Source organism: Crocuta crocuta, unplaced genomic scaffold (genome assembly GCF_008692635.1).
Source record: "Crocuta crocuta isolate KB4526 unplaced genomic scaffold, BGI_CrCroc_1.0 scaffold351, whole genome shotgun sequence".
In the NCBI taxonomy this organism is placed as follows: Eukaryota; Metazoa; Chordata; class Mammalia; order Carnivora; family Hyaenidae; genus Crocuta; species Crocuta crocuta.
In genome coordinates, this window is record NW_027530853.1 from 762,839 (window position 1) to 775,873 (window position 13,035).

A 13,035-nucleotide genomic window follows, 5' to 3' on the forward strand; every position below is an offset into this window, starting at 1 on the left:
ATGGGATATTAGGGCTCTGACTTGTCACCTCCCTCCCTTCTACATGTTCAAGGCCCATGTCTCACTTTTGTATCTTCTTTGGCCCTCTGTCCACATGTGCAGCCCTCAGACACACCTTTGCAGACTGGCTTGGTACCATTCCATGTCCGGTCCTTGGTGCAGCTCAGCACAGACACCCTATGTGACTCCATCATGTAGCCAGGGACGCACTGATATGTCACAGTTTTGTCGTACCTGAAGTCATTGCCCAGCCGGAGGCCATTGGCTGGAATCCCAGGGTCACCACAGTTTATGACTGGGATAAGGGAAATAAAGCATGGTTCACTTTCAGTACAGACCCCCTTTCTTCCCCGCATTCCAATACCATCCCTGGTGTTCCCTGCACATGGCCAGGAAGGAAGAGGGTCAGATCAGGGATGCCCTGTCTCCTCCCAGACTCCCGGTTCAGTATTGTCCTTTCTCAAGTCACTTTGGTCAAGTCTGCAAAAGCCCTCCCGCATTCCCACTGTCTTCAACCACACCATCCTTACGCACCCCAGCGACCTGGGCTATGAAGACCATCCTTATTCAAAGCCCACCCCTTCTAAGAGGAAGTACCCAGAGGGTTTAGGTCCTAAGTGAGGCTGGGGCTCAGAGAGGGCAGTTTTCAGGTTGATAAGCCTAATTGTGTTTTTGGGCCTCACAGGACAATTTGTCTGGGGAGAGGTGCATGTCACTACCTGTTCTGCCTTAGGAGGCCTTTGTGGGGCCAGCGGCTCAGCAGCAGGGCCTTGTGACCTTGCAATGGCTGTATATTTGTTATGGTATCAAGTGAGGGTGGGGTTTGGTGGGCTCTGGCCTCGGAACAGAAGTGAACTTGATGTGGGGATTTAGACAGAGCCTGAAGTCATAGACTAAGGCTTGGAAAGGGGCTGTGTTGTTAGATTCCTTTATCTCATCCCTTCCCTCCATCTGGGCCGTGCAATGATGTGTTTCCCGAGGAGAAAGGTCTGGGGCTTCCCCTGAGGGGAGCGGGAAAGGGTAGCAGTAGGACTGTCTCAGGCTTGGGAGCCAGGCCAGGGGTGGGGTGGGGAATGGGTCCAAGGCTGAGAGGAACCCACAAAGATGGCAGACGGCGGCAGCTTTCAAGTGGGAAGAGAATCAGGCTGAGCCTGGGGAGTTTGTTGTAAAAGAGAACAAGAATGCCCAAGGAACAGGCTAGAGTCTGAGAAATGGCAAATGTGTATATTCTCAACCTCCCTGAGCCTCAGTCACCTCATATGTAAGTGGGGCTCCCAGTAGCTACTGGCCAAATGGCACAATGCATATAAAACAAAACCCTTAGCTCAGTGGTGGTCACATAGTCCGTGCTCAATAATTAGACACCGTCATTCAGGGGTGGGTCCCCCTAATGTAGCCAGCCTCCCAGTCTCCCACAGACAGCCATCTTTGGCACAGAGGACCTCGATCACCGTGGCCACCACTTGCTGTAGAGCCTCGAGGGCCTGGGCTCTTACCTATGCATTCAGGGTCACTGCCTGTCCAGGTGCCATTGACCGAGCAGTGTCGGCTGAGCAGGCCCGTGGCGTAGTAGCCTTCCCGGCACTCGTAGACGATGGAGCTGGAGAAGCCCAGGCCGTCACTGAACATGACCCTGGCGTTGCTTGGAGTCCCGGGGTTCCCACAAGAGATCACTAGGAAGCCAGAGAAGCATATTATTCCCCAGAACAAGGGCAGGTGGCATGCGGGGGGACTGAGAACGGCCCAGAGTGCAAACTGCGTGCTCTACAAGGACCCTGTGATTGAAATGTCTCTCGTGCTGCTTTCGTGTCTGATCATCTTACCCTCAGAAGGGAAGGTGAGATCTGAATGAATTTTAATTTCTAAAAAGTAAAGACTATATCGCCTAAAATTTTAAACAATTCCTTAATATTACCAAATATCCACTCAGTGTTTAATTTTCCTCAATTGGCCCCTCTTTTATTTTACAGTTGATTTCTTTGAATCATGATTCACATATGACATCCGATGGGCATGTCTCTAAGACTCTTTGAATTCTGAGATTCTCCTATAATTTATCTGTACGGAAACCAGGGCATTTCTCCAGTGGAGTTTCCTTCTTTCCGGATGTTGCTAACTGCACCAGTGAGGTATCGTTGGACTTAATACTCTGTCCCTCACAATTCCTGTAGTCAAGTTCTGCTTCTTGGCAAGGGCGCTTCATAGGTGGTTCTGACTTTCCTACTGCATCACACCAGGGGCCACAGCATGTCTGGTTGTTTCCTAGTTCATGATGCTGAGGCTGATCAGTGGGTTCAGGTTTTTCTACCCAGTCTGGCATTACAATGTTCCCATTAGTTTTTCACTTAATGGTTTAAGCAGCAACTGATGACTGTTGACTAGATTTGTTGTTTTACCAGGGGACAGAAAATGGTGATAATGTAACTCCTATCATTCTTTCTGCATGAGCTAGAGTTCTTTAATCAAGAATTTGCCCATGATCAAATATTTGCTTACCCTGAGATACAATTCATAAAGGAAGGCTGGATAATGTTTGATTTTTTAAAAAATCAGATGTCAGAATAATGATTTGGTTTCCTAGCAAGCTCCAATGGTGACCAATAGTCATTTGGCCGTATGGATTTAAAACTTACTATACTGCTACCCATTGCCACTATTATTCTTATTGATGCTTAAGTTATCCCATCTTTGGCTAGGGGGAGCCTCTCCAAGTTGGCTCCTGCGCTCCTTTGACATGATCTCACCTGTCTGTGGTAGATTACTTGCTGAAGTGACAAGATGTTTCATGTTCATGTTATATATCCTGCTCTAGTCCTAGAATTAGCCATTTCTCTAAAGAGCTCTGGTTCCTTTTAACAGAGAATGGATTTAAAAACCATACTCTGAAAATTAAGGGTACTCATTGCTACTGAGGTCATCATTGATACTAGACTTTTAGAATGGGTAGAGCTGGGACAATACATTTTTAAATTGAAAGTTCATTATGAGTTTATGCTGATATTATCAAACCAAACAGGTTTAAGAGTTTTCCTCCTAACTTCTTTATTTTTATAGTGTATCTCCTTAATGCTGAAAATTTTAGTTCTTAATGACAAATAATTTTAATTTGTTTTCAAGTAGTTTCAGAATATTAATATCATTATTATTACTAACAATCCGATTGCTGGAAACAATTTAAGATTTCATTGCCATTCTCTGTCCTTAGGATATATATGCCATAGTCAAATTCCAATTTTTCAAGTCAGTTCAAATAATTCTGTGGGTTATTGCATCACCAATTTGATATGTAGTTAGATTCATTTTTTTTTTTTTTTACAAATAGTTTATTGTCAAGTTGGTTTCCATATAACACCCAGTGCTCATTTTGATATTTAGAGATTGCTTCTTTATAGCCTTTGGTTTAATTTTACTTGACTAAGTATATACAACATTTATGTGGTCTCAAAGTCAAATCTACAGATGATTCCTATTTAATGAGCACAATAGATAGGCCTTAACACCCATGGGTTCAAAAAGTATTTATACTGCCTAGGTGCTGGGAACATGGTGGTAGTCATATCCCCTGCCCCTGAGGAGCTCAGTCCATTTTAAGAACCTACCTATAGACAGTTGAATTAAAATATGATGTAATAAGCACTATATTTGAAGGAAAAAACACACTAAGAAGGGAGGAGATAATTGGGGCTGGAGATAGGAATCTGAGTAGTACCTTGAGGGATAAGTGGGAGCTTGTCAAGGAAAGTCATGAAAAATCATGTACATATCACACACACACACACACACACACACACACACACACATTCAAAAAACATTCACTTCCAGGCCCAAACTCTTAGCCACCTACTTTCTATTCCCTGAACACTCCTGACATGGTGAGGGACTCCATGCTGGGATCTGAGTGCCATGAAAGGGGACCTGGGTCACAGTGGATATTTAAGAACACACAAAATTCTCCCCCTGTTGATATACTTTACAAACCTCTTACTATGCTTGCAAAATCCTATGGTAACTAACTATGCAAAAGCACCCTCACAGGCAGGATTTCCAGGGATGCCTGGATGGCTCAGTTGGTTAAGCGTCCAACTCTTGATCTCAGCTCTGGCCCTGATCTCATGATTCGTGAGTTCGAGCCCTGCATTGGGTTTCATGCTGACAGTGTGGAGCCTGCTTGAGATTCTTTCCTCCCTCTCTCTCTCCCTCTCTGCCCATCTTGTGTTCTCTCTCTCTCTCAAAATAAATAAATAAATTTTAAAAAACTATAAAAAAAGGACTTTGGGCAGACAAGTAGGAGAGGCCACTAGCTCCACCTGTATCCTTTCCTGGGCAGGTGTCTCCTGATCAGGGGCCAGAGTGTCTCCCCTGGCTCTATAAAACTATTCCACAACTTCAATGTCTAGAGCTATTTTCTGACCAGCTCACGCCTCTGGGATTCACTCTCTGGGGACACTTTGGTTTAAATGGGACCTGTCATCCATTGATCCTACCACTTTTTCACTACCCCTTATTCCACTCGTAATCCTGCTCCCTTCTTATCCAGCACAGGTGCCAGGATCCATCATAATCCTCGCCTTGCATATACCTGCGCCTCTCTGGCCACTTGCTGCCAGCATCTCAGCTGCCTGATAAAACCCCAGCTGTACACCTAACATTTCACCTACCCTGTGCCTGCACCCGTGGACCAAAATGTGGCTGAACAAGAACACAGGCCAATGCTGACTACTGTCACTTTAAATCAATGGCCTCTTTCCTTAAGTGAGCCCTTGGTGCTGCCTGCAATGATCTACGTCCCTATTCTATTTCCTGCCTCCCTTGCTAGGTGACTATTTCATATGGTCTCCTTCCTCTTTCAGCACTTTCTCATATACCCTTACTCTCAGCTTTCCAGTTAGGAGAGTGCTATGTAGGCTGTATTTTAGAGAGAGACAGAGAGAACCAGGGAGCAGCTACAAAAAGTCGGACTCTGGGGACAGAGGTTTTAAAATAAAGCTATTTTCAGAAATTTAGGAGTGTGTGGAGAAATATAATCTCCACCACCAGAGCTACCTCAGGAAACATCAGGAGGGGCTTCTATTAACTTTTAAAGGGTCTTTCAAAATTCAGATTTGTATTTCTTTTGGCACTTTGGGTGCTTGTTAGCAATCTCTTCCCTTAAACTAAACTCCAGGAGGGTGACGTGTGTCTGTCTCGGCCGTGTCCCCGGCACCTACTACAGTATTTGGGACACAGTTGTTGAAGGTAAATGGGAAATAAATGAATAAACAGGCTAAACTTGGTTCCGTGTGGTTTCTTCCCTCCTTAGGTGAGCACAGGGAATCTGTTTGTCTTTGGATCACTAATGGGCAGGACTGAGAACTATCTATTGATGACCATTATCCTCCAGGCCAAGGGTTCAAATGGGGCCATGTGTTTTGTCTGCGAGTGTGAGGGCACGTGCTTGGAACAGGAAAACGGGGGAGGAGAAGCTGGGGTTGGGCAAAGGGGAAAAGCAGAATGGTCACATACATTACCTCCACACTCAGGCTGTGTGCCACTCCATGAGCCGTTAGCTTGACAGGTCCGCTCAGACGACCCCCTGAGGGCATGGCCAGCTTCACAGCTGAAGCGCATCAGACTGCCTGGGGCAAAGCTGTCCCCCAAACGGATGCCATGTGCTGGGATCCCTGGGTCACCACAGATTCCCATGCTGGTTCCTATGGACCAGAACCAAACAAAGCCCATTGTTTTAGCATGGATGAGGTGGCAGTGGGGAACTGGGAGAGGAAGACAGTGGACCCCAGACAAGGAAGATGAAGATGGACTGTGTGCCTTGCCCTAGTTACTTGGACCTTACTTACTACCTTACTACCTATCTTACTATGCAGAGGTCAGACAATACAAAGGTCTGAGGTCATGCAGCAAGGGAAGAAAGTAGAGGGAAGACTCTGTGGTAGAGATCAGGTCTTTGACCTCTGGCCCGTGCCAGTGTGGAATGTCAGTGGTCCAAGCCGGCCACCTCTCCTTTTCCTCTTAACCCTTCTCTATAACATCTGCAGATTCTGTGCCCTCTCTGTGTCCAGTTCCAGCATCTTAGCTCAGATGCCCAGTGTTCTTTCTCCCAAACTGTTGTGAGAGCCTCCTAACTAATGTCCCTACCTCCTAAACCCTTCCTGTAACCCAGCTTCTACTTTATCCTCAAACCTTGACATGAACAACCATCAACCATCTGATCTTGTTTCTTTCCTACTGAAACATCTCCACTGGTTTCCCATTGCCTACGGGTTAAGGTCTAAACTCCTTAGTGTAGGTTTGTCTTCTCAATAGCCTGGCTTGGATCTGGATCCTGGGCCTTTAATTGAGGATTTCCTATTCATAAATTATGCAACACTGGTGAATTCTAGTTGAAATGTTTAGACTGTATCATTCCATTCTTTCTTTGCCCCTTGCTTCCTGCTACATCTCTGCATCTATCTGGGTCCTGATATTGTACAGACCCACCCAAGAGAGTGCTAAGGACCCAAGAGGTGGAGGAGGGTAGAGAACAGGAGACAAAGCCACAAGATCTAAGCTTGTGGGAGCCAGGACCCCTCATAATATGAAGCCGTACAGGAGACATGATTAGGTCAGACTGGGCCATGGAAAGTATGAGGAAGGAAGAGGAAAATTAAGGAATAAATGGCAACTTTATGAGAAGATGATGTGGAATGTAATTACTCATGAACCCACATGTGTGGGCATCAAATGGTAACGTCTGCATGAGCATTTAGTTTCTTGGAGCAAGTAAATATTTAAGTCATGAATACCCCACTATTTACTATTTATGCCTTTTCTCGATCTTGGAATTATTTCCTTTTCTAGTTTAGTCTCAGACTGTGAGAATACTATATAATCCCATGTTGCTCTCTACCAAAAAAGGGATATTCATTCAATCATCAACTCAAACATTTGGAAAAAGAGGGCCCACCACATTTGGCTAGATTTTCTTCGCTTTTGAAGTTTTCCAGGGTGTAGCTCATGCAACAGCCTGTACTGGGCCCTCTTGAAGGCAGCTCTGATGGTGGGTACACTAACTCCCACACTGGCCAGCTGACCTCAGCTGCAGCTGCACTGCTAAACAACAGGCCTGAGAACACAACTCTCCAGTCCTAGGAGTTGATTTTTTTTTTTTTTTTTTTTTTTGTAGAGAGAGCACATGCACATGAATGGGGGAGGGCCAGAGGCAGAGGGAGAAAGAGAGTCTATCTTAAGCAGACTCCACACTCAGCACAGAGCTCAATGTGAGGCTTGAACTAATGACCATGAGATCATAACCCGAGGTGAAATCAAGAGTCAGATGCTTAACCAACTGAGCCACCCAGGTGTCCCAAAAGCATTCACTCTTTTTTATTTATGTAGTTATGTAGTTATGCATGTATGTATGTATTGATTTATTTATTTTTACGTAGGCTCCACACTGGATGTGGAGCCCAACATGGAGCTTGAACTTACCACCCTGAGATCAAGAATTGGATGCTTATCCAACTGAGCCATCCAGGCACCCCCACCCCCGGCCAGGAGTCTATTCTGACAGAATGGTCCTCACTGCAGTGTTTAGGGCTCTGTTTCAGTGATAGAAGGGAATCTAGGATAGAATATTGTACCATGAGGGTAGATGGTAACTGCTGGCCCTCTACTGATGTATATCAGGAAGATGATGACATTGCAGAGGTGGGCCATGAACAACCTGAAGTATTTCTCAGATTCTAGAAATCTCTGCATGTCCTGATGGCCCAGGGAGTTATAATCTGTTATGCATCATCTAGGTGCACAATCATAAAGAACGAGGCTCAGAAATTTGACCCTGAACTTCTGAATGCATATTTCCTAGGACTGTAAGGAGATGCTATTGCTAAAGATGGTATTTATAAATTTCAGGAAGGGAGGAATTATATTCTATGCACCAATGCACATCTAATGTTATTTCCTAATCACTTATTCTTCTTGTCTCTCATTTTCTTATCCAAAGCATTTAAGATTCATTCATTCCTCAGCCTTAGCATTAATATAATCCCTTCTAATCCTGTCCTCAGAGGTCTCCAGCAAAACTTTGCCCATGATTCTCATCTCCAAAGTGTTTGTCATCCTTGATGGATACATGGGAGAAGTGACTGCAAACTATTCTTCAGAATATTCAGGTCAGGGGTCAAACAACGGAATGTAACACATCCCCTAAAGGTGGGCGGGTGGGGGGGATCCATGTCCTCTAAAGGTTCCTTTCTTGCTTCTTACTTTTTCATGTTCCCACAGAGTCAGCTTGTTTCTAGTCCCCCTTGACCTTTGATGTGGCCAAGGAAGAGTCCCTTCTTTCATATGTAGGACTGGTGCTTAGGAAGTCACAAAATTATGAAATCTCATGGTTGAAATGGTTTGGAGGTTTTCTAGACAAGAATTGTTTCTGTACTGTTTCAAGTAGGTCATTTTCCAGCATTTGCTAACACAACTCCAGAGAAGGGAAATTACATTGAGGAAAAAAGATTTGGGACTCCATGCGTTGGGCCAGGAGAATGGCTGTATGGTTGGGTTACACATGCTAACAGACGGTAGAGGCTTAAGGCTTTCTTTCTGGTTTCTTTCTCTGGTACTCTGCACTTCCCTTTCCCATGGAGAACAAATATCCCCAAGACGGGTGAAATAGGCTTTAAGAACACCATTGGCCAAATACCCTAGAGAAGTGACTAGAGGGAGGAACTTTACGCAAAGGGACAATTCATAGAGGGGACTGGGGCAAATGCATGCCTGGGCAGGCATATGGATGGGAAATGCATGTCTTTCCTCTTTGGAATGCCTTTTCCTCCTGGAACTTGCGCTGTGGATAACTCAGGAGGCTTCAGTATGCATGACTTGTCTTTTTCATGCTATCTTCTCCGAGTCACTTCCACCAGAAGTCCAAGCAGAATGAAGTTAAGGGCCTGGGTTAACAGGCTTTCCACTAGTCTGGGCTAATGGAGTCTCTGTGGCTAATACACAGTCCTGCCTATTTCATGAAGTGGATGATTAATGAGATTAATAAAAGTGAAGGGCCGGGGCGCCTGGGTGGCTTAGTCGGTTAAGTGTCCGACTTTCGCTTAGGTCATGATCTCGCGGTTCGTGGGTTCGAGCCCTGCGTCGGGCTCTGTGCTGACTGCCAGCTCAGAGCCTGGAGCCTGTTTCAGTCTGTGACTCCCTCTCTCTCTGACCCTCCCCCGCTCACACTGTCTCTCTCTCTCTTCTAGAAATAAATAAAACATTAAAAATAAAATAAAAGTGAAGGGCCAAAGTCTTGGGTGGTAATATAGAGTGATATGTCTGAGATTGTCCTGGGCAGCCAGCAGCCCTTTGAAACAGAGATCAGTATGCACGAATTTCTTTTTTCTGGGGAGATCTAACTAATATCTGGTTCAATATTCTGGGAGTGCCCTGAAATTTGGGAGACAGGATTATCTAGGAACTCATATTGCAAGAACAGCTACATGTCTTGTGGGTGAGGTCCCAACCAAGGAGAAGGAATCTATAACAGAAGGTCGGAATGTTTACTACTAAGAGGAGGTCTAGCATGGGAAGGTATAGGGGTTAATTTCAATGCCAAGGAGGGCTTCCTGGGGGAACATAAAACTACATGAGCAGCTACATTCTTGGGGTGACATACTTTATGGGATCCCTTTGAGGGCCAGGCAGGTTCATGTCAAAGGAGACCAAGATCAGGGGTGCTGATTTTTTGCTTGGTAATTTCTGTCATTGGTGGGACCATTCAACTTCAAATATTTTGTTCTTGTAAGACATTACAGATGAACTTCTGGTTTGGATAATATGGACATAAGAGCTATGGCAGTTTCTTACGTTTGCTCTTTGGAAAACATCTGTCAGTGTTTCCCATAGAGATTAATGGTAAAACAAATTTATTAACAGGAAAGTCTGAGATTGGTGTGTGAGGGCAGTAGCGGAGACTTGTATCTCACTAGGCAGCCTTGACACAAGACAAGTTGGAGAGGCAGTGATAAGAAAGAAAGGGAAGCAGCTGGGGCCTTGCAGTCCCCAACAGGGAAGGAAAGAACACAGCATTGGGTTTGGACCTGGACCCAGCAACAGGGAGGCTTGGACTCTTCCCAGAAACTTATGGAAACAAGTGTCTGGACAGGACTCTGGTCACAGGGGGACCTCACAAACTTGCATTCTTCCTAGTTTTGTAATCTCTTTGGCTGTATGGGCTTGACCAGAGCACACCAAGGCGATGAAGCAGGGCTCAGACCACCAAAAGGCTGAAGTCTGGTTGGGACCTCTCATAGCTGTACACTCTGGCTGTGACAGTTAAGATGGGGGTCCAAAAGGTCAGCTTCCTTCCTGCCCAACTGTCACACTCACACCTTGGGAACTTGTCCATCTCCTTCCAGCCAAGTGTTTCATTGGACCCTGCTCCCTCATGCCAAGCTCCATACCTGAGCAGTGGGGGAGGGAGCCAGTCCAGTGTCCATCCAGCCCACACATACGGGTGGCATTTCCGACCAGGGTCCTCTTGCCGGTGCAACTGTAACGCACAACTGCTCCTACGGTATAGCTGTCCCCGGACATCTGGGCATGGGGTGGGGAGCCCGGATGGCCACAGGATACCACTGTGGGGAAGAGCAAATATGTCAGCAACTCTGCACAGGGATAGATTGTCATCATCATAGGAAACATGCTAGGCTTTTGGTAGCAGCAGGCAGAGAAGAAGAGAAACCTTGGGTATCTATTGAAGTTTGCTTCCTGCTGGCGCACCTACCTGGCATCAGCAGACAATGCCTACCTAACTTGCCGTACATTTTCCATATTTGTGAAATGAAGAGTAATACTGTTGTTTTATGAATTGAATGAGATAATAGGTGGGAGACTGCTCAGCATGTAGCAGGTATGCAATAATATCTGTTTGCTTTCTTCTTTGTCTCTTGTGCTCACCACTCTCTATTTCCTCACTGCCGTAGGAAATAATCCAAGGTGTCTCTCGCAGCAAGGTGGCACACATATTAAACATAAAACAGCATAGATGATCTATCACCCTACAACTGTCTGCATGGCTATTGTTTCCAGAATAAGGGCCAGTTCTAGTCCTTTTCCAACTGCATCTTACAGATGCCCACATCAGTTGTCCTCAATTTGCCCCCTTGGGTCTGGTCTGCAAGCTCCCTCCCAGAATTGTGAAACATCAAAATTCCCTCCCAGAATTTTGAAACATCAAATTGTAACTGAATATCGGTGATGAGAATAGAATACCAGATTATCTGAAGAAAATGAAAACACTAGCCTGAAAAGATATATGCACCCCATGTTCACTGCAGCATTATTTACAATAGTCAAAACATGGAAGCAACCTAAGTGTCCATTGACAAATGAATGGATAAAAAAGATGTGGTTTATATATACAATGGAATATTGTATAGCCATAAAAAGAACGAAACCTTGCCATTTGTGGCAACATGAGTGGACCTCAAGGGCGTTATACTAAGTGAAATAAGTCAGTCAGGAAAAGACAATTATCATATGATCTCACTTATATGTGGAATCTAAAAAAAAAAAAAAAAACCCAAACAATGGAGCTTTTAGATACAGAGAATAGATTGGTGGTTGCCAGAGGCAGCGGGTGGGAGGCCAGCTAAATGGGGGAAGGAGGTCACAAGGTACAAACTTCCAGTTATAACATAAATAAGTCATGGGATATAATGTTAAGCATAGTGACTATGGTTAGTAATACCATCTTGCATATTTGAAGTTGCTAAGAAACTAGGTCTTAAAAGTTCTCATCATAAGAAACAAAATTCTATAGCTATGTACAGTGAGGAATGTTAATTAGACCTACTGTGGTGATCATTTCACAATGTATACAAGTATCAAATCATTACGCGGTATACCCAAAACTAACATTATGTTGTATGTCAATTAGACCTCAATTATAAAAGAAAGATTAGATGCCAGAATTGAGATGTATAGGACAGAGCAGGGCAGGGCAATGCTGTCAACGTTACTGGGTTTGCTTCCATTATTCTTGCCACAAGTTGATACCAGTCTCTTTCATTTACTCAACACATATTTACTGAGTGCCTCTTATGTGTTAGGCTCTATTTTATCTGTTTGGGAGAAAAATTTCTATGCCCCCATGGAAATTAGATTCTAGTGGAAAAAGGAGACTGTAAATTAAATAGGTAATTTTAGGTGTGTTATGAAGAGAAACGAAGCTCCCTCAGGAAAAAGGTGTGCAGGGGTGGGCTGAGAGTGCTATTTTTGAGTAAGGTGGTCAAGGAAGATCTCTCTGAGGAGGTGTCATTTGAACAGTGATTTGAATGATCCAAAGAGGTCTGTCATGCAAGTTCTGTGGGAAGAGTATTCTGAGGGAAGGAACATCAGGCGTAAAGGCCCAGGGGCACAATGAGCTTAGTGTGTTTGAGGAACAGCAAGAAAGTCAGAGCTGCAGAATGAACTGAGCAAAGAAAGAATGGAGGACGTGTGTGGAGAGGTTGCTAGGAATCAGATCATGGCATAGAATTAGGATTTTTTAAAAAAATGTTTTATTTATTTCTAGGAGAGAGAGAGAGACAGCGTGAGCAGGGGAGGGTCACAGAGAGAGGGAGTCACAGACTGAAACAGGCTCCAGGCTCTGAGCTGGCAGCCAGCACAGAGCCCGACGCGGGGCCCGAACCCACGAACCGCGAGATCATGACCTAAGCGAAAGTTGGACGCTTAATCGACTAAGCCACCCAGGCACCCCTAGAATTAGGATTTTATTATAAGCATGATGGGACACCACTGGACTGATGTGATTTGATTTATATTTTAACAAGATCATTCTGGCTGCAATTTAGGAAACATTCTAGAGTATGGCAAGAAAGAGGGAGCTGCTGCAGTAGTTCAAGAAGAGATGACAATGACTTGGATGGACTAAATCTTGTGGTAGGGTAAGAGATCCTTGTAGTCATTGCTTGTACCCAAAAAGGGCACAGCACACAGCATAGATGATGAACCGGACAGGTGACCAAAGGGATAAAATATGAGTTGGGCCAATGATGCCCCTGATGA

General features: G+C 44.8%; 1 protein-coding gene across 1 annotated transcript in view; it reads right to left on the bottom strand.

Moving 5' to 3' along the window:
* The window catches only part of CSMD2 (CUB and Sushi multiple domains 2), a 543,202-nt gene that overhangs the window by 30,193 nt on the left and 499,974 nt on the right, over positions 1 to 13,035 (bottom strand). The window contains 4 exon segments of the mRNA XM_077769466.1: positions 116 to 295; positions 1,497 to 1,673; positions 5,508 to 5,690; positions 10,428 to 10,601. Coding sequence (XP_077625592.1) covers positions 116 to 295; positions 1,497 to 1,673; positions 5,508 to 5,690; positions 10,428 to 10,601 — 714 coding nt within the window.